A 24,902-nucleotide genomic window follows, 5' to 3' on the forward strand; every position below is an offset into this window, starting at 1 on the left:
AATTATCTTGAACCTGTGATTGGAACTTTAACGATGTTTTTGACCTCTATGTCGTTCCATAAAGTCTGTCTAATTTCACCGCGGTGGAAATAGTCTTCTGGATTTTCATTTTAGTTTTTGACATTTTCGCTTCATTTTTCAGCAATTCAGTATTATCTTATACATGATTTATCACATATTTGTATGATAAATCGTGTTAATTTGCAAAAGGTTACGATAAAAGTAAGTGAAATATCAAAATATTGAAAAACGGTCTCCATGTCCCTTATGGGCCACCATACAGTTTCGCTTTTGTTTTTGACATTTTCGTTTTTGCTTTTGACATTTCCATTTTAGTTATTGGCCTTTTCGTTTTTGTTTTGGACATTTACATTTTAGTTTTTGACATTTTCGCTTCACATTTCAGCGATTCAATAGCTACTTGAAAGTACATTTTCCATGTTTTCGGTTGTTTTTATACATGATTTATCATATATTGGTATGACAAATTGTGTTAATTTGAAAAAGGTTAGGATAAAAGTAAGTGAAATATCAAAACCTTGAAGAAAGACTCCATGTCTCTTATAGGCAACCGTGTAAAGCGTGTATTTTTCTATAATATCAAACCGTCAAGATCCGGGTTAGATCTGGTCTTCAACAACCCATGCTTGTCGTCAGAGGCAACTAACGGGAAGGAGTGGTCAGATTCTCTGACTTGTTTGATGAATGTCATGGTATCCCAATCACGTAGATCGATGCCCATGATGTCAATGACTGGATTGTCTGGTCCAGACTCGATTATTTAAAGACCGCCGTCATAATTATTTCAACAGGCATTGTAAAATTATATTTTAAACCCTTTATTTGTAACCCCCCTCATTCGTACAACATTTATGACTGATGCATGTTTACTTATGTGTTTTTCATTTTGCATGGTGATGTTTTACGTGTCTTACCATTCACTGTGGAAAGATGCGTCGTTCCTTGGGCGCAACAGAAACCCATGATCGTCGGTTCGAATCTCGGCTCGCCTTGATTAGGTTTCTAGGTATATGAGCGCCATACCCCTACTGGTAGGTTTGACCAAAGTGGTAAACGTCTGAGACCTGCATCACTTCGGGGCTTTCCTCCAAAATCAAGCTGACACGCCGTTATATGACTGAACGCAGGTGAACTACAGAATCCATGTCTTCACATCAGACCGGACCGGGGAAGATTCTAGGGTCGAATAGGTCTTCAGCAACCCATACTTGTCGTAAAAGGCGACTATGCTTGTCGTAAAAGGCGGCTTACGGGATCTGGTGGTCCGGCTCGCTGGCTTGGTTGATGCATGTCATCGATCCCAATTGCGTGGATCGATGCTCACGATATTAATCACTGGATTGTCTGGTCCAGACTCGATTATTTACAGACCGCCGTCATATAGCTGTAATATTGCTAAGTGCGGAGTTAAACAACAACCAACATCAGACCGTATAGTTATCACTTCATCATCATTTATACAACATGCTTTATAATCCGAGTGGGCAGTTTGTAAGGTCATGTTATATAGAGTTAGTTTGAATATGAAGCTGAGCTCTCATAACACAGACCCCTGAACATTCCAGGTTAGAATGGGTCTTCAGCAACCCATACTTGTCATAAAAGGCGGCTATGCTTGTCGTAAAATGCGGCTAACGGGATCTGGTGGTCAGGCTCGCTGGCTTGGTTGATGCATGTCATCGATCCCAATTGCGTGGATTGATGCTCATGATATTAATCACTGGATTGTCTGGTTCAGACTCGATTATTTACAGACCGCCGTCATATAGCTGTAATATTGCTGAGTGCGGCGTTAAACAACAAATCAAACCAAAACCAAAACATAACACAGTGCCTTTTGTCCCATGTTCTGTATCGATTGATCGTTGAAATAATGAAGCGTCCGTTTCATAAGCGAGACTTCATCGATAATGTGCGCGCTCGTTAGATGCAGTTAATCGTGTGCGTTGAAGCAGCCTTCTCAGAACCGACGATCAGGCAGCTGTTGGATTACTAGTATCTACCCGTTGACTGAGGGGTGACCAGCAATCAGGTAGATCAGCTTGTTTGTTTTCCATGATTTAGCTTTGTTCTAAATATGACAATCAATCAATTACTTGGTAATTTACATTTGTCAAAGTGGAGAAACTGTTGTGTTTCATAAATGTCTTATTTCATTAGATATGTGAACTTTCAAGAATAGTTCTCTTCATGGTGTTTCGTCAGCATTGCAAGTAACCTGTGATCTTGGGTTCGAATCCCGCTTCGCCCTGATTAAGTTTCCAGGTTTGTCTGCACCTTAACAGCTTGTTGGGACCAAACCCACGCTCGTTGCTTTCCTACAAGGCGGTACACGCCTAAGTCTTAGACGTTTACCGTTTTGGTGAAATTCACGTGCGCAAGTGTGGTCCACATCAAGCTGACACGTAGCAGCAGAAAATTGTTACGTGTCGATACCCAAATTGAAACAATATGATAACCCAGAAATGTACATAACGAACTTATATAGTGTGAAACCAACAAACAATCAACCGATGGTAAACAAGTAACAAATGCATTACAAAAGCTCACTAGCTTAACTTATCAATACAAATTACTGCACAGCAATGACAATGGCAGTACACAATAGTATTGTAGAACAATATTCATTTTTGGTTGGTTGGTTTGTTTTTTAACGCCGCACTCAGCAATATTCAAGCCATATGACGGCGGTCTGTAAATAATAGAGTATGGACCAGACAATCCAGTGATTGACACCATGAGCATCGATCCACGCAATTGGGACCGATTACATGCATCAACCAAGTCAGCAAGCCTGACCACCCGATCCCGTTAGTCGCATCTTCCGACAAGCATAGTCGCCGAAGACCTATTGTACACCGGATCCACAGATGGCAGTGGTCAGTAGCAAATACAAAGCTACAGTGATGATAGCAAAAGTCTGAAAATAAGATATATTCACCCAGTGGCGAAAGTGGTCAAGTTTCCGAAACGGGCTAGGAAGAGAATCAGGAATGATAAGTGATCCTCGCATGAAAGCAGGTCTTGATGTGATGAAAAGTGTTAAATATGCCTAAACACGCTCTTATCCAACTAACCACAGGAAACTTCTACACAACACCATCACGATAACCAGTACGATAACCAGTAGTTTACACACCACACTAGCATCTAAATATAGTAACTTCCTGACGACTAGTCACAGCCCAAATACAATGCAGTGAGCGTCTACCGAATCCTAACAGGATTATCATTCAATGATCATTGTAACAAATTCAAATTCAAATTCAAATTTCACTGTATGAAGTATAAATGATTTATGGCAAAGTGTTTATTTTATTTTATTAGATATTTTAGTATTTGATAGAATTGTAAACAAGCTATATTCAGTACATTTGATGAATGTTTAAATACTGCTAACGCACAGACGGTATATCTGTCTGTCATACCTCCCTCAAATCTTGTTACGAAATGTTTTACAAAAATTCAGTTTGTCTTGTTTCCTTGACATATAACGAATGTCACCAGAGTATGTCTTGATTTCAATTAAACATATTTGTGGATTGAAGTAGGAAAACTCAAAGGATTGCCTCTTACGACAAGCATAGTCGCCTTTTACAGCAAGCATGGGTTGCTGAAGTCCTTATTCTACCCCGGACCTTCAGGAGTCAGATGTGATAGTGTTGAGTACTGTACATTAGGGCGCAAAGCAATTTCTAACTCATTCTCTGTTGACGTTATTCACAAATCAATTCCGTATAACATTTCAGTTACAGATAACGAGCAGATCCAAATGACGTGTGTGTTCCTACCGTTTGTGCTGGCGTTGTGTGTTACTATGGGAGGTATGTATCGTGCTCTAACGTTTAGCATGCTGAAAATAAAGTGCAATTGACATAAATAATAAACGATCGAATTCGTAAATGGGTGATTGTTCATGACTCATAAAGATCTCTCTTATTTAGCATATTTTAATGTTTTTAGTTGCAACAGTGCAAGTGTTTATTGGACATCATCGTTTGTTTGTTTGTTTGTTGTTTAACGCCACACTTAGCAATATTCAAGCTATATGACGGCGGTCTGTAAATAATTGAGTCTGGACCAGACAATCCAGTGATTGACAGCATGAGCATCGATCCACGCAATTAGGATCGATGACATGTATCAACCAAGTCAGCGAGCCTTACCACACGATCCCGTCAGTCGCCTTTTACGACAAGCATAGTCGCCTTTTACGGCAAGTATGGGTTGCTGAAGACCTATTCCACCCCGGATCTTCACGGGTCGATTGGACACCATACAACACGCTAATTAGCAAATGTAGATTATTAAAATATTTATGACAAAGTTGTTCCCGAATTCAAACCAAAAGGGGTAATGCATAAAAATATTGCGCTGGAAGTGCCCATTATGAAATAGGGGTCACTAATGTAGAGTATACTTTTTGCGTATGCGAATAGAGGTGTAGGTGAATTAAGGTGTAGGCGAACTGAAGTTCCAATTTGAGCTCAAATGCAGTCAGTTGTAACACATCAACATCAACATCGACATCAACACTTTCTTAGCTTTAACAGATGTAGATTCTAGATATGTATTCCAACTCAATGTCTTGGTAAACATTATTCCGAGGTAAGTGTAAGATGAAACTACCTCTATTTGAGCATCTTTGTATATACATTTCTCTAAATTTGCTTGTCGTAAGAGGCGACAAACGGAATCGGGTGGTCAGGCTCGCTGACTTGGTTGATGCATGTCATGGTATCCCACTTGCGTGGATCAATGCTCATGATGTCAATCGCAGGATTGTCTGGTCCAGACTCGTTTATTTACGTCATATAGCTGGAATATTGCTGAGTGTGGCGTTAAACAACAAACAAACAAAACAAAAGTTGTGATGACCACGGCTTCAACTCCCAGTCGCTAACTCATCCGCGATTATCAAGGGTATTATATCTCCAATCTACGACGATACATATCTTGGAGAATGACTCACCAACGCTTTGTCTTTCCTTCCAGTCTGCTCGATAACGTTCAACACACAAGGATACGCAGACGTTGTCAACCCCATGAACTTCGGCTTTGATATTCGTGGCAAGGACTGGATCACGTACAAAATCATGGCGTGTAAAGACTTCAACATCAGACTGTACTTCCGTGAACAAGTGATGTACAGGATGCTACTCGGGGGATGGTTCGACACTCAAAGCCGATTCTTTGCATTTGGGACAACTGTAGACTTCTCTGGGTCGGTCTTAAACTGCACTGGCTATCTTCAGTTTTGGACCTCTTGGGAAGATGGGCATTTCAAAATTGGTCGGGGCAAGGTGAAGGACGCAGACATTCTCTACAATGATACTGCTCACCTTATTCCCGGTGTCGACAGTTTCACTGTGAACGCCCCAAGCGCTAAATGGATTTTTGGTAAGTTAAGCCACAACACGCAGCTGTTCACACCCTGTTGGTTGAAGGGATCAGAAGGTCCCCTGTGTCAAATGATTTTCACACCGCACTAGGTGACCGGTACAACATGCTTGTCACACCCTGTGAGTTTAATAGGTCCCTGGTATCCCATGCTTGTCACATTCTGTGGGCTTAATAGGTCCCCGGTAGCCCATGCTTGTCACACCTTGTGGATCTAATAGGTGCCCGCTTTACCATGCTTGTCACACCCTGTGGACTTAATAGGTGCCCGGTATCCCATGCTTGTCACACCTTGTGGGCTTAATAGGTGCCCAGTATCCCATGCTTGTCACACCCTGTGGACTTAATAGGATGGGTTAATGAAGAGAGCACATGCTTGTCATACTCTGTTGGCTTGATAGCATGTGTTAATTAATAGGTCGCTGATATCCCATACTTGTCATAACCTGTGGGCTTGATAGGTGCCCGGTATCCCATGCTTGTCACACCCTGTGGGCTTAATAGGTGCCCAGTATCCCATGCTTGTCACACCCTGTGGGCTTAATAGGTGCCCAGTATCCCATGCTTGTCACACCCTGTGGGCTTAATAGGTGCCCAGTATCCCATGCTTGTCACATCCTGTGGGCTTAATAGGTGCCCGGTATCCCATGCTTGTCACACCCTGTGGGCTTAATAGGTGTTCGGTATCCCATGCTTGTCACATCTTGTGGGCTTAATAGGTGCCCAGTATCCCATGCTTGTCACACCTTGTGGGCTTAATAGGTGCCCAGTATCCCATGCTTGTCACGCCCTGTGGGCTTAATAGGTCCCCGATATCCCATGCTTGTCACACCTTGTGGGCTTAATAGGATGGGTTAATGAACAGAGCACATGCTTGTCATACTCTGTTGGCTTGATAGCATGTGTTAATTAATAGGTCGCTGATATCCCATACTTGTCACACCCTGTGGGCTTGATAGGTGCCCAGTATCCCATGCTTGTCACACCCTGTGGGCTTATTAGGTGCCCAGTATCCCATGCTTGTCACACCTTGTGGGCTTAATAGGTGCCCAGTATCCCATGCTTGTCACACCCTGTGGGCTTAATAGGTGCCCAGTATCCCATGCTTGTCACACCCTGTGGGCTTAATAGGTGCCCGGTATCCCATGCTTGTCACACCCTGTGGGCTTAATAGGTGTTCGGTATCCCATGCTTGTCACACCTTGTGGGCTTAATAGGTGCCCGGTATCCCATGCTTGTCACACCCTGTGAGCTTAATAGGTGCCCAGTATCCCATGCTTGTCACACCCTGTGGGCTTAATAGGTGCCCAGTATCACATGCTTGTCACACCCTGTGGACTTAATAGGTGCCCAGTATCCCATGCTTGTCACACCCTGTGGATCTAATAGGTGCCCAGTATCCCATGCTTGTCACACCCTGTGGACTTAATAGGTGCCCAGTATCCCATGCTTGTCACACCCTGTGGACTTAATAGGTGCCCAGTATCCCATGCTTGTCACACCCTGTGGTCTTAATAGGTGCCCAGTATCCCATGCTTGTCACACCCTGTGGGCTTAATAGGTGCCCAGTATCTAATGCTTGTCACACCCTGTGGACTTAATAGGTGCCCAGTATCCCATGCTTGTCACACCTTGTGGGCTTAATAGGTGCCCAGTATCTAATGCTTGTCACACCCTGTGGGCTTAATAGGTGCATGGTAGCCCATGCTTGTCACACCCTGTGGACTTAATAGGTACCCGCTTTACCATGCTTGTCACACCCTGTGGGCTTAATAGGTGCCCGGTATCCCATGCTTGTCACACCCTGTGGGCTTAATAGGTGCATGGTAGCCCATGCTTGTCACACCCTGTGGGCTTAATAGGTCCCCGATATCCCTTGCTTGTCACACCCTGTGGACTTAATAGGTGCCCAGTATCCCATGCTTGTCACACCCTGTGGGCTTAATAGGATGGGTTAATGAAGAGAGCACATGCTTGTCATACTCTGTTGGCTTGATAGCATGTGTTAATTAATAGGTCGCTGATATCCCATACTTGTCATAACCTGTGGGCTTAATAGGTCCCCGATATCCCATGCTTGTCACACCCTATGGGCTTAATAGGTCCCCGGTTATCAACCAGTGGTGTAACCAAGACTTGATTATTCACGACCTGCTGTGCGAGAACAGGAATAATTCTGACTCCGGATTAAAACAAACAAGAACTAAGCATGTACCCTCTAGTCCCTTCGGTTATTAGGATACGCGAGGGGACTCCGCATGAGAATTATTGGTCCCCAGCAACCTATACTTGTCGTAGGGGGCAAGTTTACGGGAACAGGTGTCCAAGTCGCTGACATCGTCTCTCAGTTCTCTGTATTGAGAATCCTCATGCCAATCCCTCAATTGTCTGATCGTGACTCGTGATGCTCATGATGTCAGTCATTGGATTGTCAGGTCCAGACTCGATTATTTACAAACCGTCTTCATATAACTGGAATATTGCTGAGGGCGGGGTTCAACAAAAACATATGTTGTTTTTCGTGTGTGTTTTTTAACGCCGCACTCGGCAATATTGCAGCTATATTACGGCTGTCTGTAATTAATCGAGTCTGGTCCTGACAATCCAGTGATTAATATCATGAGCATCGACCCACGCGATTGGGATGGATGACATGTATCAACCAAGTCAGCGAGTCTGACCACCCGATCCCGTTAGTCGCCTTTTACAACAAGCATAGTCACCTTTTACGGAAAGCTTGGGTTGCTGAAGACCTATTCTATCCCGGAATCTTCACGCGACGATACGCTGCATGGCCGATATACTGTTGATACGTTTTGTCAGGTGAACAATTGACTTGCCTTCGCGAACACCTGGTATCACTATTTCATCCTGATTAATAAACATATCACGGATCTCCACACAATTGGGATCGATGACATGCATCAACTACTCAGCGAACCTGTCCACCCGGTCCCGTTAGTCGCATCTTACAAGCATAGTCTACCCCGGATCTGATATATGACAATTGTACAAGCATCACTAAACACAAATACCAATACATTGATCATAATGCGTCTCATCCTTTCAATCGTTATTGATGTGCATTCATCAAACACACGATCAGCAGGATGAATTGCTTGATAGGCATTCCTTAGAAGTTGACGGATGACAAAGAGGCCTATATACTTTAAGGATAACCACTTCTTTTTATTATGCTGTCATAACGACGTTTTGGTATAGACCTCATAGCGTTGTCAAGCAACACATGCAGCAAAACACATCACCTTCCTTTCGTTGGGTCTACTTTGTAATAAACAGGATACAAACACCACTTTGAAATGAAATAGTGTCGAATACCCTCTGTTATGTCAATACTAACACGTAGAGGCATAGCGATAACACAGCTCTTGATGTGAAAAAAACACCGCGAAGTCGATGATGATAAGGAGCGTTTCAGATCAGCATATCCCGTTGTTATTGTGTGTGGAGGTATATATAAACATGGAACAGCATCCACGGGGATACATTGAGTCAACAACTTCACATGTGTCAAACATCAATTTATATACATTAATTCCCGGTACAAATGTAACTCAACGACTTGGCGGTAATAGCAAGCCAATAAATGCAAGTGAACGCCGGATTTGATACTCGGGCTTTTAAGTTCAATAAAAAAAAAAGATGTGATACTGCTGAAAAAACGTCCGATGAATCACGACCTGGCAGATGAACCTTTGAGATCTGTATAATTTAGGCGATTATGCTTAACGGAAGAGGCGACTAACGGGATCGGGTGGTCAGGCTCGCTGAATTGGTTGATGCATGTCATTATCGGTCCCAATTGCGGGGCATATTGCTGAGTGCGGCGTTAAGCCATAAATGTCCCGAAACTGGGATGAAATATTTTACCAACATATTTCAGGACATACTTTTTAATGACACTATTTATATTTCAGAAATATATTACTTTTTTGTCTAACAATTCCAAACAGCACAAACTTGTAAACCATGTCAATAATTGATTAGGCAGCGCTTGCAATTTGCGCTCTGTGGCTATCTTTGTTCGTTGTTTGTGTGTTTGTTTGTTATTTAACTCCGCACTCAGCAATATTAATATTCCAGCTATATGACGGCGGTCTGTGAATAATCGAGACTGGACCAGTCAATCCAGTGATTGATAGCATGTGCATCGATCAATGCAATTGGTTTGGTTTGGTTTGTTGTTTAACGCCGCACTCAGCAATATTCTAGCTATATGACGGCGGTCTGTAAATAATCGAGTCGAGACAATCCAGTGATTGATATCATGAGCGTCGATCTACGCAATTGGGATCGAAGACCTGCATCAAACACGTCAGTGAGCTTGACCACCCAATCCCGTTAGTCGCCTTTTACGACAAGCATAGTCGCCTTTTACGGCAAGCATGGGTTGCTGAAGACCTATTCTTTCCCGATTCTTCTCGATTTAAATGAGTTTGTCAATATCAAAGTTTTTGTCTCAGTGCACAAGACACTGAACTTGTGTAAGGGCATTGTCCGTGACAGAGCTCGCTGCCTGTCCGACATGTCCGAAGACGATATAGCCAAGGAACTTGACCAGCAGTCCGTCACAGCTGTCAAACGATTCACTGTAAAGAGGGATGGTGTGGTCCAACCGACCAACACCTACCTCTTCACTTTCGCCCGAACGACTATCCCTGAATCTATCAAAGCTGGTTATTGTAACATCGGAGTGGAGGTGTATATCCCCAATCTTCTCCGGTGCTACACCTGCCAAGCGTTTGGACATGGATCCAAGTCCTGCCATGCCTCCGCTGTTTGTTACGGCTGCGGTGACAAACACGAGGCCACTGACTTCAGGAAGGATTTGAAGTGTGCACACTGCGGTGGGAACCATATGGCTTCCGCAAAATCCTGTCCTGTGTGGAAACGCGAGTCCCAAATTATTAAAGTCAATACAGAACAAAATGTCTCGTACCACGAAGCTAAGAAGAGGGTTGTGGGTCTTCCCTATCTCTTACTCCGCTGCTGGCTCTCGTCCTCCTGTCACTACTGCCTCTATCGAGTGCCAGACTGATCTGACATGGGTCAAGTCAGTTCAGCCACTTCCTACTGCTTCACTCCATAAACCAGCTGTGACATAAAAATGTTGAGTCTCAGACTCCTACACCAACACATGAACCCTAAACAGAACCAGAACCAGAACCAGAAATTACTAAACTTACAAACAGGGAAAAGAAATTATTGAAAAAGAAGCAGCAAAAACAGCTGCAAACACCAAAGGCCACCTCTCCTTTAGAGGTCCCAGCAGAGGTCCATAATTCCTTTGGTCCACAAATAATAAGGGAAAAGTCCTTGAAGATTTTATCTCAAACAATGATTTATGCATCTTCAATGATGGTAATACCACATATCTTCATCCCGCCACTGGCACATACTCTGCCCTTGACCTTTCACTGACAGATTCAAATATTTTAAATGAATTCGAATGGTCGGTCCATGATGACCTTTGTGGCAGTGACCATTTTCCAACAATAATTACAACCATTAATCCGTCTGACGAACCAACCCTCATAAACTAAAAACTGACAGTTTCAGGAATGTTCCTGATCCTATACAACTTTTTTCAGATATACTGAATGCTATTGGAGACGAAAGCATTCCTAAGTCCTCTGCAAACCCTCATATACGTAAACCATGGTTCGATAATAATTGTAAACAAGCTAGGAAAAATAGGAAGAAAGCTGAAAAATATTTCCGACGACATCCAACTGTCCACAAATTGAATAACGTTAAAGTCACGGGTGCTAAAGCGAGACGTACCTTTAAACAGAATAAACATGAATCCTGGAGGAACTATGTTTCAAAAATTAATTCCCGCACTCCTATGTCCAAGGTGTGGAACATGATCCAAAAGATTAAGGCCAAAGGATCTAAATCTGGAGTTCACCATCTTAAAGATGGTAATACACTTTTAACTACTAAATCCGAAATTGCCAACAAACTTGGTGACACTTTGGCACATCATTCCTCATCATCAAACTATAATCCTCAATTTCAGAGGTTTCAAACACAGCAGGAAACGAAAAAAGTCAATTTTAACTCTGATAATGGTTAGGACTATAATGAAACATTTTCACTCCATGAATTATATAATGCCCTAGGGCAATCTCATGACACTGCAGCTGGAGCGACAACATCCACTATAAGCTCCTGAAACACTTGCCCGATTCATGTTTGGAAACGTTACTTTGTATATTTGATGAAATATGGACGACCGGAAATTTCCCTTCTCCGTGGCACAATGCTATAATTATTCCTATTCCAAAGCCAGGACGGAATCATACGGATCCATCCAACTACCGTCCAATATCATTAACTAGCTGTGTTTGTAAAAACCATGGAGCACATGGTCAACAGTTGATTAGTCTGGTACCTGGAGACCAATAACCTCCTGAGTGACATTCAGTGTGGTTTCCGAAAAAACAGAAGTACCATTGACCGTTAAGAATCGTTTATTAAAAGTCCATTGTCAACAAACAACATACTTTATCAATCTTTTTCGATCTAGAGAAAGCATATGATACAACATGACAATTTCAAGTACGAGTGGGCTCTACCCTGTCTGATCATTTTGATCAAGATCAGGGCGTCCCTCAAGGCAGCATACTATAAGTCACCCTTTTCAGCATCAAAATAAATAGTCTCACTAAAGTATTAAACAATAGTGTTGATGGTTCACTTTTTGTGGACGATTTCACAGCTCTGTCTTAACAAAATTCAAAATTGGGCCAACGAAAACGGCTTCAATTTTTCTAAATCCAAAACAAACTGTATTCACATTTTTCGTAAATACAAACCTCACAAGGATCCAGATTTATTTTTAGATGGTACTCCTATCAAGGTAGTAGAGGTGGCCAAATTCCTGGACCTCATATTTGGCCGTCATCTCACATTCTTACCACACATTAAATATCTCAAGGCAAAGTGCCTGAAGGCTCTCGACTTTTTAAAAGTCGTTGTAAACTCCGAGTGGGGGGGATCAGAACATCCTCCTTCACTTGTACAGATCATTAATACGCTCCAAATTGGACTATGGTTCCATTGTCTATGGTGGAGCTTGCAAAAGAAATTTAGAAAATTTGGACACTATACACCATCAAGGCCTAAGACTCTGTCTTGGAGCTTTTAGGAGCTCTCCCGTGGACAGTTTGTATGTGGAGGCAGATTAACCTTCACTCGAACTGCGCCGCATTAAACTTTCACTGCAACATATCACTAAATTTCACTCAAATAAATCTAACCCAGCGTACAATTGTGTTTTCCACCCTCAATTTGAAAACCTGTTTCGAAATCTATCAACCCTGGTTCCACCACTTGGGATCAGAATTCAACCATACATCACTGCAGCTAAAATAGATTTAAATATTATATCACCTCACCGTCTTCTGTCTTCTCCTTCCTGGCAGATGGTGAAGCCAGAAGTAGGCCTCACTCTAACAATCTAAAAAAGTCGGATACCAATCCTTTGGTATATCAACAATCGTATAACCAATTACGCTCCAAATATAATTCTCACAGGTCCATTTTTACAGACGGGTCCAAGGATGGTGGCAAAGTTGCAAGTGCCACCATCGTTGGATCCAGAACTGTCTCCTCAAGAATCCCAGATTTTAGTTCAATTTTTACTGCTGAGGCCAAAGCTATCCTAACAGCTTTGACTTATATTAAACAACAAAACCAGTCTAAAAATTTCATCATCTTCTCTGATTCGTTATCTTGCCTTCAGGCACTTAAAGGTGACTCACCATATTATTATCCTTGACATTTTAGAACTCTATAATGATCTTTCCACTGGCCAATGTGACATCGTCTTTTGCTGGGTACCAAGCCATGTAGGCATAACAGGTAACTCAAAAGCCGATGCTGCAGCTAAAGCAGCTCTTGACAAACCGTTATCTCAACTTCGGATCCCGTACAGTGATTTCAAGCCTACCGTCATATCTTATACTCGGGATCTTATGCAGAAGAGGTGGGACACCCAAGTAGGAAGCAATAAACTACACGAATTGAAACCAACAATCGGTCATACCTACTTGGGTTGTCAGTCAAGACATGACGAGGTCGTCTTACGACGATGTCGTAATGGCCACAGTCTGTTTACACACGAATATCTGCTAAAGACAGATGAGGACAAACCTCCTAAGTGTATCCCTTGTGATGAAAGGTTCACCGTCAAGCATATATTGCTTGACTGTGAGGACTTTGCAATCGCAAGGGATTCACATTATCAAAGTGTGAATCTGCAAGATCTCTTTTCCCGTGACAGCGGGCATCTCATCATAAATTACTTGAAAGAAATTGGGTCTGTATAATAAATTTTAAATATGTATGTGAATAATTAAATGCTTGTTTTTAACTTTGGTGTGATGCTACTGTTAACAGACATTATTAAAAGCTCTGTCCAGGAGGTTAAAGTACCGTAAAAATATTGCCCCCCTGCGTGACACGTAATCCTATCATAATCAATGTAACTATCCTCAACCAGTGTTTTTAAGCCAACTCATTGATGAGTATTTTTTTATATTGGCTAGTATTGTGCACAACCACCAGTGGCTAAAGTGATGACGTAAATCCTGCTGGGGTATCATGCAGGAAGCAGAGGTACTGTAAGTCCCCATGATCCCCAGCGAGGTGGCCTAGCTTTGGTTACTGGTGGCCTATAGCCCGTGTTTTAAAACTGTATATATGATATTGTTATGCTCAAATATGTTTCATGAATTGTTTCTAAATATAGTATGGTCAAATATGTTTTACAACTTGTTTTTAAACAAAACTTTGCATTAATGACAAAATTGTAAATATATTAACTTGGTCTCGTCGCTATATGGCTGAAATAATGCCGATGCGACGTTAAATTTTAACTCACTCACTCACTTAAACCCCATTTACTTGTTCCCATTTCTAACATGAACATACCCTTCTATATTCAGAGTATGACAACTGTACGGGACCCCCTGACACAGAGAGGATGGACGGTGTGAGATATCAAGGCGGTTTTCTACTGAAGGCCTACTCTCACGTCTCTGGGGCCTTCTGCGTCACGGAGTGCGTCATCCGCAAGAGATGCTTCAGCCTCAGCTTCAGCAGAGCCGACAAGGTGTGTGAACTATTCACTACCCCAATCAACACAACAGACGTGTCATTAGCCACAGGCTGGGAGACATATATCTTCACTGACATGAAGTTATATCATTAAATTATATGGTTAAATGTTTTCAGATTTCCGGGTTTTAAAGGGTATTCGATGTTCGGAAATGTGGAGTGAGTGAGTGAGTTGGGTTTGTAACAGTAGCCCATAGTGATGCAGGTCTCAGACGTTTACCACCCGGCAATGGTGAAACCCACGAGCTTGGGTATGGTGCTGACAAACCTAGAAACATAACCGGGTTGGTTGGTTGATATGTTTGTTGTTTTACGCCGCACTCAGCAATAATCCAGCTATATGACGGCGGTCTGAAAATTTTATTTGTTTGTTGCTCTATGATGGCGGACTGCAAGTCTTGACCAGCCTATCCATTGACTGACATCATGAACATCAATCCACGCAATTGAGATACGACATGCATCAACCAAGGCAGCGAGCCTGACCACCCGATCCTGTTAGTCGTCTCTTACGACAAGCAAAAGGAGACTAACGGGATCGGGTGGTCAGGCTCGCTGACTTGGTTGATGCATGTCATCGATCCCAATTGCGTGGAGGCCCGCGAAGACGCCGGGGTAGAATAGGTCTTCAGCAACCCATACTTGCCGTAAAAGGCGACTATGCTTGTCGTAAAAGGCGACTAACGGGATCGGGTGGTCAGGCTCGCTGACTTGGTTGATGCATGTCATCGATCCTAATTGCGTGTAGGCCCGTGAAGACGCCATGGTAGAATAGGTCTTCAGCAACCCATACTTGCCGTAAAAGGTGACTTTGCTTGTCGTGAAAGGCAACCAACCAACCAACCAACCAATTGCGTGGATTAATGCTCATGATAGCAATCACTGGATTGTCTGGCTCAGACTCGATTATCTACAGACCGCCTCATATCGCCTGGATATTGCTGAGTGCGGCGTTAAACAACAAATCAACCGCATTTTGACGGCGATATATTACCGAGTCTGGACAAAACAATCTAGTTCAACAGGAGTTGTTCGGAGAGAAACGTCCTCTGATTATTTCGTCATATAAATTATCACATGTATCTGCTGAAACAATGTTATTTATGAAACATACGAATGGAAACGTTAATGATTAAAAGAGTTTTATTTCATGAAAGTCAGTTGTGTATTGTCGTGAGAGACGAGTATATCGGGATCGTGTGGTCAGGCTCGCTGACTTGGTTGATGCATGTCATCGATCCCACTTACGTGGATCGAGACCCGTGAAGATCCGGGGTAGAATAGGTCTTCAGCAACCCATGCTTGCCGTAAAAGGTCACTATGCTTGTTGTAAAAGGCGACTAACGGGATCGGGTGGTCCCAATTTCGTGGATCGATGCTCATGATATTAATCACTGGATTGTCTGGTTCAGACTCGATTATTTACAGACCGCCGTCATATAGCTGTAATATTGCTGAGTGCGGCGTTAAACGTCAAACCAACCAACCAACTCTTCCGACAAGCATGGGTTGCTGAAGGCCTATTTTACCCCGGATCTTCACGTGTCGGCTACGATTGATCGAGTTTACTAAGTGTGAAGAACACATTTAGGGATAGCCTCAACCCGACACGTTTGTATGACGAGATTGCTTCCATCCCTGTGAAGTATCAAACGTCAGAGGATAATTAAGGGTCTACCCACAGTTTCTTTGAAAGTACGAGCAGGAATGAAACAGCCTCCATTTCCTGGCTTTCACATCGAGTTTTGTGACCCTTGAAACATAACACCCATTCAACCATATCTCGAAAGATTTGCAAAGAAAGGATTTCTGCCTCATGCACTTCTCCCTGCAGCCCTCGGGGGAGGACACGCTAACGTACACGGCGTCGTTGTAACCTGTGATGCAGTACCCATGGGAAAGAAGGCTGCTGGTTGTTCCGTACTCTGCAAACACTGTAAAGACGAATGGTTCAAACTTAAGAGTTTGTTTGTTTGTTTGGTTGGTTGTTTAACGCCGCACTTGGCACTATTCCAGCTTACTCGGACCCCGTGGTTCCGTCTAAGCGCAAACGGGCATACCTAAAACAATTGTCAACTCGTTGCGAAATGCCAAACTTAGAAATACGTTCTTCACTTGTAGCCAAAAGATAAATACATACTTTGGGCATACTAGGAGTGTTTTTTATATATGTATTGTTGACATTTAACTTTATTTCCATTTTGTGACAAATTATTGTCATCCATTTTTTTTTAAAACAATCTAAGAATAACATTTCTGATATTTTGTTGTTGATTCTTTAAATATTTCTCTTACTTTTTGGTAAATATGCATTGCATACCTATTACTGATAGCACTTTTAGAATTTTACTTGTGCCGCCTTTGCACTTGTCTGGACAAATCACTGATGTCTGGCATAACCATACCAAGTGGTTGGTAGAAACAAAAAAATGGTAGAAATATGTCCTCTGTTTTTCCAATTCGGACCTCCAAACACAACTTTTCTCTGCACCGCGATACGATGGAGGTCTCTCCCTTGTCAAACAGAGCGCGAGGCCCGGCTTCTACGCGGAGCTACTAATGTATTAAATGAACTTTTATCAGTAAAATATGCATTGTTAGATAAAATAAATGACATCTGAAATGGAGAACACAAATAATCAATCATAAAGGTTAGTGAATGCATTTTGTTCCGTTTAGCGTACATGTATGACAACTACCGCGATACCCCGAGGTTGCAGGCTACATGACGGCAATCTGTAAGAAATCGAGTATGGGCCAGACAATCCAGTGATTCACCTCATGAGCATCTATCCCAGAATAGGATAAGATGACATGCTTAAACCAAGTCGGTTGGTTGGTTTGTTGTTTAACGCCGCACTCGGCTATATTCCAGATATATGACGGCGGTCAGTAAATAATCGAGTCTGGACCAGACAATCCAGTGATTGATATCATGATGGTTGGTTGCTTGTTGTTTAACGCCGCACTCAGCAATATTCCAGCTATATGACAGCGGTCTTTAAATAAACCAGACAATCCAGTGATTGACAGCATGAGCATCGATCCACGCAATTGGGTTAGATGACATTTATCAACCAAGTCAGCGAGCCTGAAGTATTTGTTGCAGAAGACCTTTTCTACCCCGGAATCTTCAGGGTCTTGAGCATCGATCCACTCAATTGGGATACGACGACATGCATCAACTTAGTCCGCGCGACTGACCACCCCATCCCGTTATTCGTCTCTTACCATAGGCATAGTCGCCTTTTACGACACGCCTGGGTTGCTGAAAACCTATTCTTCCCCTGAATCTTCACGGGTCGTATCAACCAAGTCAGCGAGCCTGACCAACCTATCCCGTTAGTTGCCTTTTATGACTAGCATGGGTTGCTGAACCAACACATATTCTACCCCGTATCTTCACGGGTCCGGTGATAGTAAATTACCACTGATCATGACAATATAAACTGACGTCCAAAAGAAACTTTACCAACTGAAAATATAAATTTCAGACAAAGGATACATTTTTTTTTTATGATATGCAGAAAATGTTAATCGTCTGTTACATGTTTGCGAGATAACAAGCGAAAAAGTGAAAAACATGTGCCACACGGACAACTGCAAATGCACGTGCGGGTAAGGGTATAAAACGATTGCAACGGCAAGTCAGACATCCACAGTGATAAAAAATAAAAGAAATGCCACGACTCACAGTCAACAACGTGAACGAGCCACCCACGTCCATATTGCACGAACCTTCGGTTGCTCCCGTGTTGCCGTTACCAACTTGATGCAACATTACAGACAGACCGGGCGGACCGCTGACAGGCAGACCCAGGGTGACCACGCCCCATGATGACTGGTACTTGCGTACCTTGCACATCCGAAATCGCTTTCTGACAGTGACGTCATCGGCGACAAATGCCTTAGGTCACAGGGTTAGTCGACAGCCAGTGGCCAGGAGACTCAGGGCTCATGGAATCAGGGCTTTTGGACCATACAGAGGACAGCTATTGACAACAGCGTCGTCTGCGATTGAGATGGGCCCGGACTGTACGACGTTGGCAACGACGTGACTGGCAGAGGGTTGTCTTCACTGACAAAAGTCGATTCTGTATGTTTAGAGATGAAGGAAGACAACGTGTTTACCGCCGAAGGGGTGAACGAACGGCGGCTTGTTACGTGCAGGAGGTCGTTCCATATGGTGGAGGGAGTGTCATGGTGTGGGGAGGGATCTGTGGGCAGGAGAGGACACCGCTGGTCATCGTTGACGGAAACTTGACAGCTCAGCGTTACACGGATAACATTCTTCGTCCAGTTGTCCTACAATTTCTCCACAGCAGCCACGTGGTGTCATTTATCAGCATTACAAAGCTAGAGCCCATACAGCCAGAAATTTCCACGCAGCCAACAACGTCAACGCCCTACCGTGGCCTGCACGCTCACCCGACATTTCCCCCATAGAACACCACTGGGACTTGATGGATCGTCGTGTTCGACAACGACCACACTCTCCAGCCAACCGGCAAGAAGTGATCTTGGCCCTCCAAGAAGAATGGCGTCAAATTCCACGTGACCTCATCAGACGACTGCCTTTTTTCTGTGCGTCGAAGAGTTTTGGCGTGTATTGAGGCATTTGATGGTCCCACACGCTACTAATGACTTGTTCACTTGAACGTGAGCGATAGTTTATGTACTCTGCCTATTGTCCATTATTCTGAAAGCTCGAGTTTTGTACCACACCCAACTTTCGAGGGCTCTCTCGGTCGCGGTATGATTGTCATGTGCAATGCTGATTATGTTGATATATTGATCTTCTCAATACACTTTTCTTCATGCATGTATGTTTTGTTGTTTTTGAGTAAGACTGATTTCAAACTCTGGTAAAGTTTCTTTTGGACGTCAGTTTATTTTCTTAATGTTTTATTTTAGAAAATCAAATCTGTTCAAAACACACATATGTTTATGCCTTGTTTAGAGTGCATGTGTCATCGTATCCAGACGGCTCACAGTATCTATCACTGGATAATCTGGTCCCTCAGGACTTTCAACACGCGGACATGATTTGGTGTTGTTTTGGTCTGGTTTCTGGGTTTACGCCGCACTCGTTTACCAGCGATCCCAACATGGCTGTTGCTTGTTTGATTGTTATTTTACGCCACACTCAGCAATATTCCAGCTATATGACGGCGGGCGCGTCGGGTAGCCTAGTGGTTTAAAGAGTTCGCTCGTCACGCCGAAGCTCCGGGTTCGGTTACCGACATGGGTAAAATGTGTGAAGCCCATTTCTGGTGTTCCCCGCCGTGATATTGCTGGAATATTGCTAAAAGCGTCGAAACACCATACTAACTCAGTCACTCACTATATGGCGGCGGTCTGTAAATGATCGACTCTGGACCAGACAATCCAGTGATTAACATCATGAGCACCGATCCACGCAATTGGTTGGTTTGGTTGTAAAACGCCGCACGCAGCAATATTCCAGCTATATGACGGTGGTCTGTAAATAATTGAGTCTGAATCAGACAATACAGTGATTAATATCATGCGCATCGATCCACGCAATTGGTATCTATGACATGCATCAACAAAGTCATCGAGCCTGATCACCCGATCCCGCTAGTCGCCTCTTACGACAAGCATAATCGCCTGTTACTGCAAGCATGGGTTGCTGAAGACCTATTCTACTCCGGATCTGCACGGGTAACGCGGTCATGAAGCTGGAATATCGCTCAGTGCGTGATGTAATTGTTTAACAACGCACTACGCGGCCATGAAGCTGGAATATCGCTGAGTGCGTGATGTAATTGTTTAACAACGCACTACGCTGCCATGAAGCTGGAATATCGCTGAGTGCGTGATGTAATTGTTTAACAACGCACTACGCGGTCATCAAGCTTGAATATCGCTGAGTGCGTGATGTAATTGTTTAACAACGCACTACGCGGCCATGGAGCTGGAATATCGCTGAGTGCGTGATGTAATTGTTTAACAACGCACTACGCGGTCATGAAGCTGGAATATCGCTGAGTGCGTGATGTAATTGTTTAACAACGCACTACGCGGTCATGAAGCTGGAATATCGCTGAGTGCGTGATGTAATTGTTTAACAACGCACTACGCGGTCATGAAGCTGGAATATCGCTGAGTGCGTGATGTAATTGTTTAACAACGCACTACGCGGCCATGAAGCTGGAATATCGCTGAGTGCGTGATGTAATTGTTTAACAACGCACTACGCGGCCATGAAGCTGGAATATCGCTGAGTGCGTGATGTAATTGTTTAACAACGCACTACGCGGCCATGGAGCTGGAATATCGCTGAGTGCGTGATGTAATTGTTTAACAACGCACTACGCGGCCATGAAGCTGGAATATCGCTGAGTGCGTGATGTAATTGTTTAACAACGCACTACGCGGCCATGAAGCTGGAATATCGCTGAGTGCGTGATGTAATTGTTTAACAACGCACTACGCGGCCATGAAGCTGGAATATCGCTGAGAGTGTGATGTAATTGTTTAACAACGCACTACGCGGTCATGAAGCTGGAATATCGCTGAGTGCGTTGTTAAACAATTACAAAACAAGATGTCCTTTGTACCTTCGATACATGAACAGGTCCCTGGGTTAAAGCTGTAGCCTGGTCGACATCTGCACACTTGGTCAATGCACTGTGTCCTGTGATCCACACATTCAGCATTATTGGAACACCTTGTGCCGTAGTGTTGGCCCTTGCAGGGAGCTGAAACAGAAGTGAGTGAATCCCGGTTCGCCCCGATTATGTTTCTAGGTTTGTCAGCACCATACCCGTGCTCGTGGGTTTCACCGAAGTGGTAAACGTCCGAAACCTGCATCACTTCGGGCTTTCCTCCCACATTAAGCTGACACGCCGTGATATAACTGGAATACGGCGTTAATCCCAACTCACTAACAATCTTTAACGTCGCACTCAGCAATATTCCAGCTATACGACCGCGGTCTGTAAAAAAACGAGTCTGGAGCAGACAATCCAGCGATTGATATCATGAACATCGATCCATGCAGTTGAGTGAGTGAGTGAGTATGGTTTTACGCCGCTTTTAGCAATATTCCAGCAATTTCACGGTGGGGAAACACCAGAAATGGGCTTCACACATTGTACCCATGTCGGGAATCGAACCCGGGTCTTCGGCGTGACGAGCGAACGCTTTAACCACGAGGCTACTCGACCGTCCCTCCACGTAATTGGAATACGATGACACACATCAACCAAGTCAGCGAGCCTGACCACCCAATCCGGTTAGTCGCCTCTTACGATAAGCATCGTCGCCTTTTACAGCATGCTTGTCGTAAAAAGCGTTCATGCTTGTCGTAAGAGGCAACTAACGGGATCGGGTGGTCAGGGTCGCTGACTTGGTTGATGCATGTCATCGGTCCTAATTGAGTGGATCGATGCTCATGATATCGATCACTGGATTGTCGAGTCCAGACTCGATTATTTACAGACCGCCGTCATATAGCTGGAATATGATTTACGACAAGCATAGTCGCCTTTAACGGCAAGCATGGGTTGCTGAAGACCTATTCTACGCCGGATCTTCACGGGTAGCAGGCTAAAGTGTTAACAAGAACACACTTATTTTAAAACAGCTTTACGTACCATTCGCTGTCAAGTATATAACTCCAGGGACAGAAGATGTCGTCACAGTCATGACGTCATTATCTTGGAAGCGGCGGTGGAAGCGGTGGTGTCGCTTTAACACAGTTGACTTGAATCCATAAGGTTGTTTGCTTGTCTTAAATTCCCATTCTTGTATATCACTTCCTTCTGATGCACCAAGCAGAAACATCAGAGGGGGGCAGAGAACAGCAGCAAACACCACCGTCCACATCGTTGCTGCACACGCGGCCGTCTCTGTATGCCTGCCTACGGGGTTATGCGTTATCAGGAAGGATTACAGTTTTGATCGAAATTAATATCCCCGCAGGCGCTCCGTGAGTGAGTGAGTGTTTGCTTGTTTGTTTGTGTGTTGTTTAACGCCGCACAGCTTTGTGACGACAGTCTGTAAATAGTCGCGCCTGGGCCAGACAATCCAGTGATGCATGCGCATCGATCTACGCAAGTCATATTCCTGGAATATTGCATAGTTTACAATCAACAACAAAATGTCATTTCGTCTCCAAATTATATTATGAAGGATGCGAAAAAGCTTCCTTTATTTCGCTGAAGTATACTTATAGAATTATCAAGATAATGGCACAGATTATCTTTTCTTTTACAATTCTTTTTGAAATAATTGAGTGAGTGAGTATGGTTTTACGCCGCTTTTAGCAATATTCCAGCAATATCACGGCGGGGGACACCAGAAATGGGCTTCACACATTGTGCCCATGTCGGGAATCGAACCTTGGTCTTCGGCGTGACGATCCCAGTTGCGTGGATCGATGCTCATGATCACACTTGATTATCTGGACCAGACCCCATTATTTACAGACCACCGCCATACAGCTGGAATATTGCGGAGCGCGGCGTTAAACAACAAACAAACAAACAAACAAACAAAAACAAAGATAGGATATTTAATATTCCACATTTCTGTGTAATTTTGTAAGTCGGAGGTGTCGCGCGAGCGCAATTTTCCCACAACGTTCACTTTCCAGATCTATTGAAAATGGCTTTAGAAAAAGTAACTCGGCATCCAGGTTAAACAATAAACATGAAGCAAGAGAAATATTCTCTCAAAAACAGGAACGAAACACAGCAAAAAAAGTGTAGGTTTCCGTCTTCCGGAAACCTTCCGGATACCTTCCCATTTTGGATCCGGCCCGGATACCTTCCGGAAACCTTCCAAAAAAAATGTCAAAATTTGGGGGGTGCATTTTGTTCACTTAAGTGTGAAACACATAAAAAAAATAACTTGAAAATACCTAGCAATTTGAAGGTTGTTGAAGGCATCTGGAAGGTTTCCGGAAGGTATCCGGATGCAAATTTTCTTCATGACTTGCTTCTGGTAAATAATGTTAGCCTGTGCATTACAGGTACCTGTTGTAATATTCTGTGTTATTTTAATGGTAAAATTCCTCCTAAAATATTTTTGGAGAAGAAAATTGTTCAATTTCATATATTGTCCTTTTCAGATGTTAATGGTATTTAATGAACAAACATCAGTTCTCGTATAATGATATCCTTAAATTTCATGTCCAGACTTCCAGTTAAATACGGATACTTTTGGCCATATAAGCAAAATGAGCGGACCAAGAGGTGCAAAATGAAGAGGTGTCATGTGTTAAAGTGTCAGTGACAAATTTCCCGGATCAAAATGAACACGACAAAGACATGCAAACAATTAGTTGGGAAACACGTACGATTCGGTAAAACGCACCCAGTGCATTAACAAAAGGGCCATGAAGCTGCATGTACTGCACGTGCAGCAGTACTATGAACGGTATTAAAGTGCAGAGGTTTTGATTGCCTGGCATCTGCGTCAGTCGAACAGTGACAGTTCAACAACATGCCAAGATTAACAGAAGTGCAAAGAGACAACGTCATAGGCCGCTTGCAGGCCGGGAATCCTGATCAACTGTAGCCAGGGTTTTCAATGTAACGCCCAGCACCATCGATATCACAAGGCTAGGGGATTGGTTTCAACAGCATGGGTCAACACGTGATCGGCCAAGGTCGGGACGACCAAGAGTGACCATGCCCGCCCAAGATCGCTACATCCGACTGCGCCACCTACGTGAAAGAACGACCACAGCCACCTCAACCGCATCCCAAATACCGGGCAGCGCAGAATCTCCGACCAGACCGTACGAAACTGTTTTAAGAGCAGCAGGTCTATTTGCGGTCAGGTCAACGCGTCATATTGAGTCGACAACATCGTCAACAACCAATGCGTTGCTGTCGTCATCACAGGGTATGGCCTCAACTGCCATGGAGAGATGTCTGGTTTAGCAACGAATCAAGATGTCTTTTTCCGTCGAGGGGATGGAAGAGCATGGATCTGCAGACACAGGGGAGAACGTTACGCCTGAAACTGCGTACAGGACGTGGACAGTTTTTATGGGGGTAGCGTTATGATGTGGGCGACTATCTCTCATCATGGCAGGACAGGTTTGGTACATATCCCAGGCAATCTTACATCTTCCTGAGGCAAAGGAGTTAACTGACTGTAAAAGTCCAGTTTCCACCCTTGCCGAACTAGGCTGGTATTGTGGAGTTACGTTTTGTCTGGACTAACGAGTCTATGCATAGTCCAATCAAAATCGCGCACCGAAATCAAAATCCGGTTCGTAAACTGTCGTGCAGGTTTCGATCGATTGCAGGGTTTGCAAAGCATGGCATGCCAATTCGTTGTCAGCAGATATTTTC

At 43.6% G+C, this 24,902-nt stretch overlaps 2 protein-coding genes across 2 annotated transcripts; one reads left to right on the forward strand and one right to left on the reverse strand.

The window, feature by feature from the left end:
* Positions 1-1,971: 1,971 nt before the first annotated feature.
* Positions 1,972-14,662, forward strand: LOC139472905 (uncharacterized). Its single transcript, XM_071255366.1, has 4 exons — positions 1,972-2,053; positions 3,771-3,845; positions 5,017-5,421; positions 14,397-14,662. The coding sequence occupies exons 2-4, from the start codon at positions 3,794-3,796 to the stop codon at positions 14,660-14,662; spliced, it is 723 nt and encodes a 240-aa protein (XP_071111467.1). The 5' UTR covers positions 1,972-2,053; positions 3,771-3,793.
* Positions 14,663-16,242: 1,580 nt separating this feature from the next.
* Positions 16,243-22,422, reverse strand: LOC139472835 (uncharacterized). The gene is made up of 3 exons (XM_071255306.1): positions 22,191-22,422; positions 21,153-21,293; positions 16,243-16,502 (listed from the first exon to the last, which is right to left on the reverse strand). Exons 1-3 carry the CDS (start codon positions 22,420-22,422, stop codon positions 16,243-16,245), a joined length of 633 nt encoding a protein of 210 aa, XP_071111407.1.
* Positions 22,423-24,902: the final 2,480 nt, after the last annotated feature.

Source organism: Haliotis cracherodii, unplaced genomic scaffold (assembly GCF_022045235.1).
Source record: "Haliotis cracherodii isolate W230 unplaced genomic scaffold, xgHalCrac1.p SCAF_25, whole genome shotgun sequence".
Classification (NCBI taxonomy): Eukaryota; Metazoa; Mollusca; class Gastropoda; order Lepetellida; family Haliotidae; genus Haliotis; species Haliotis cracherodii.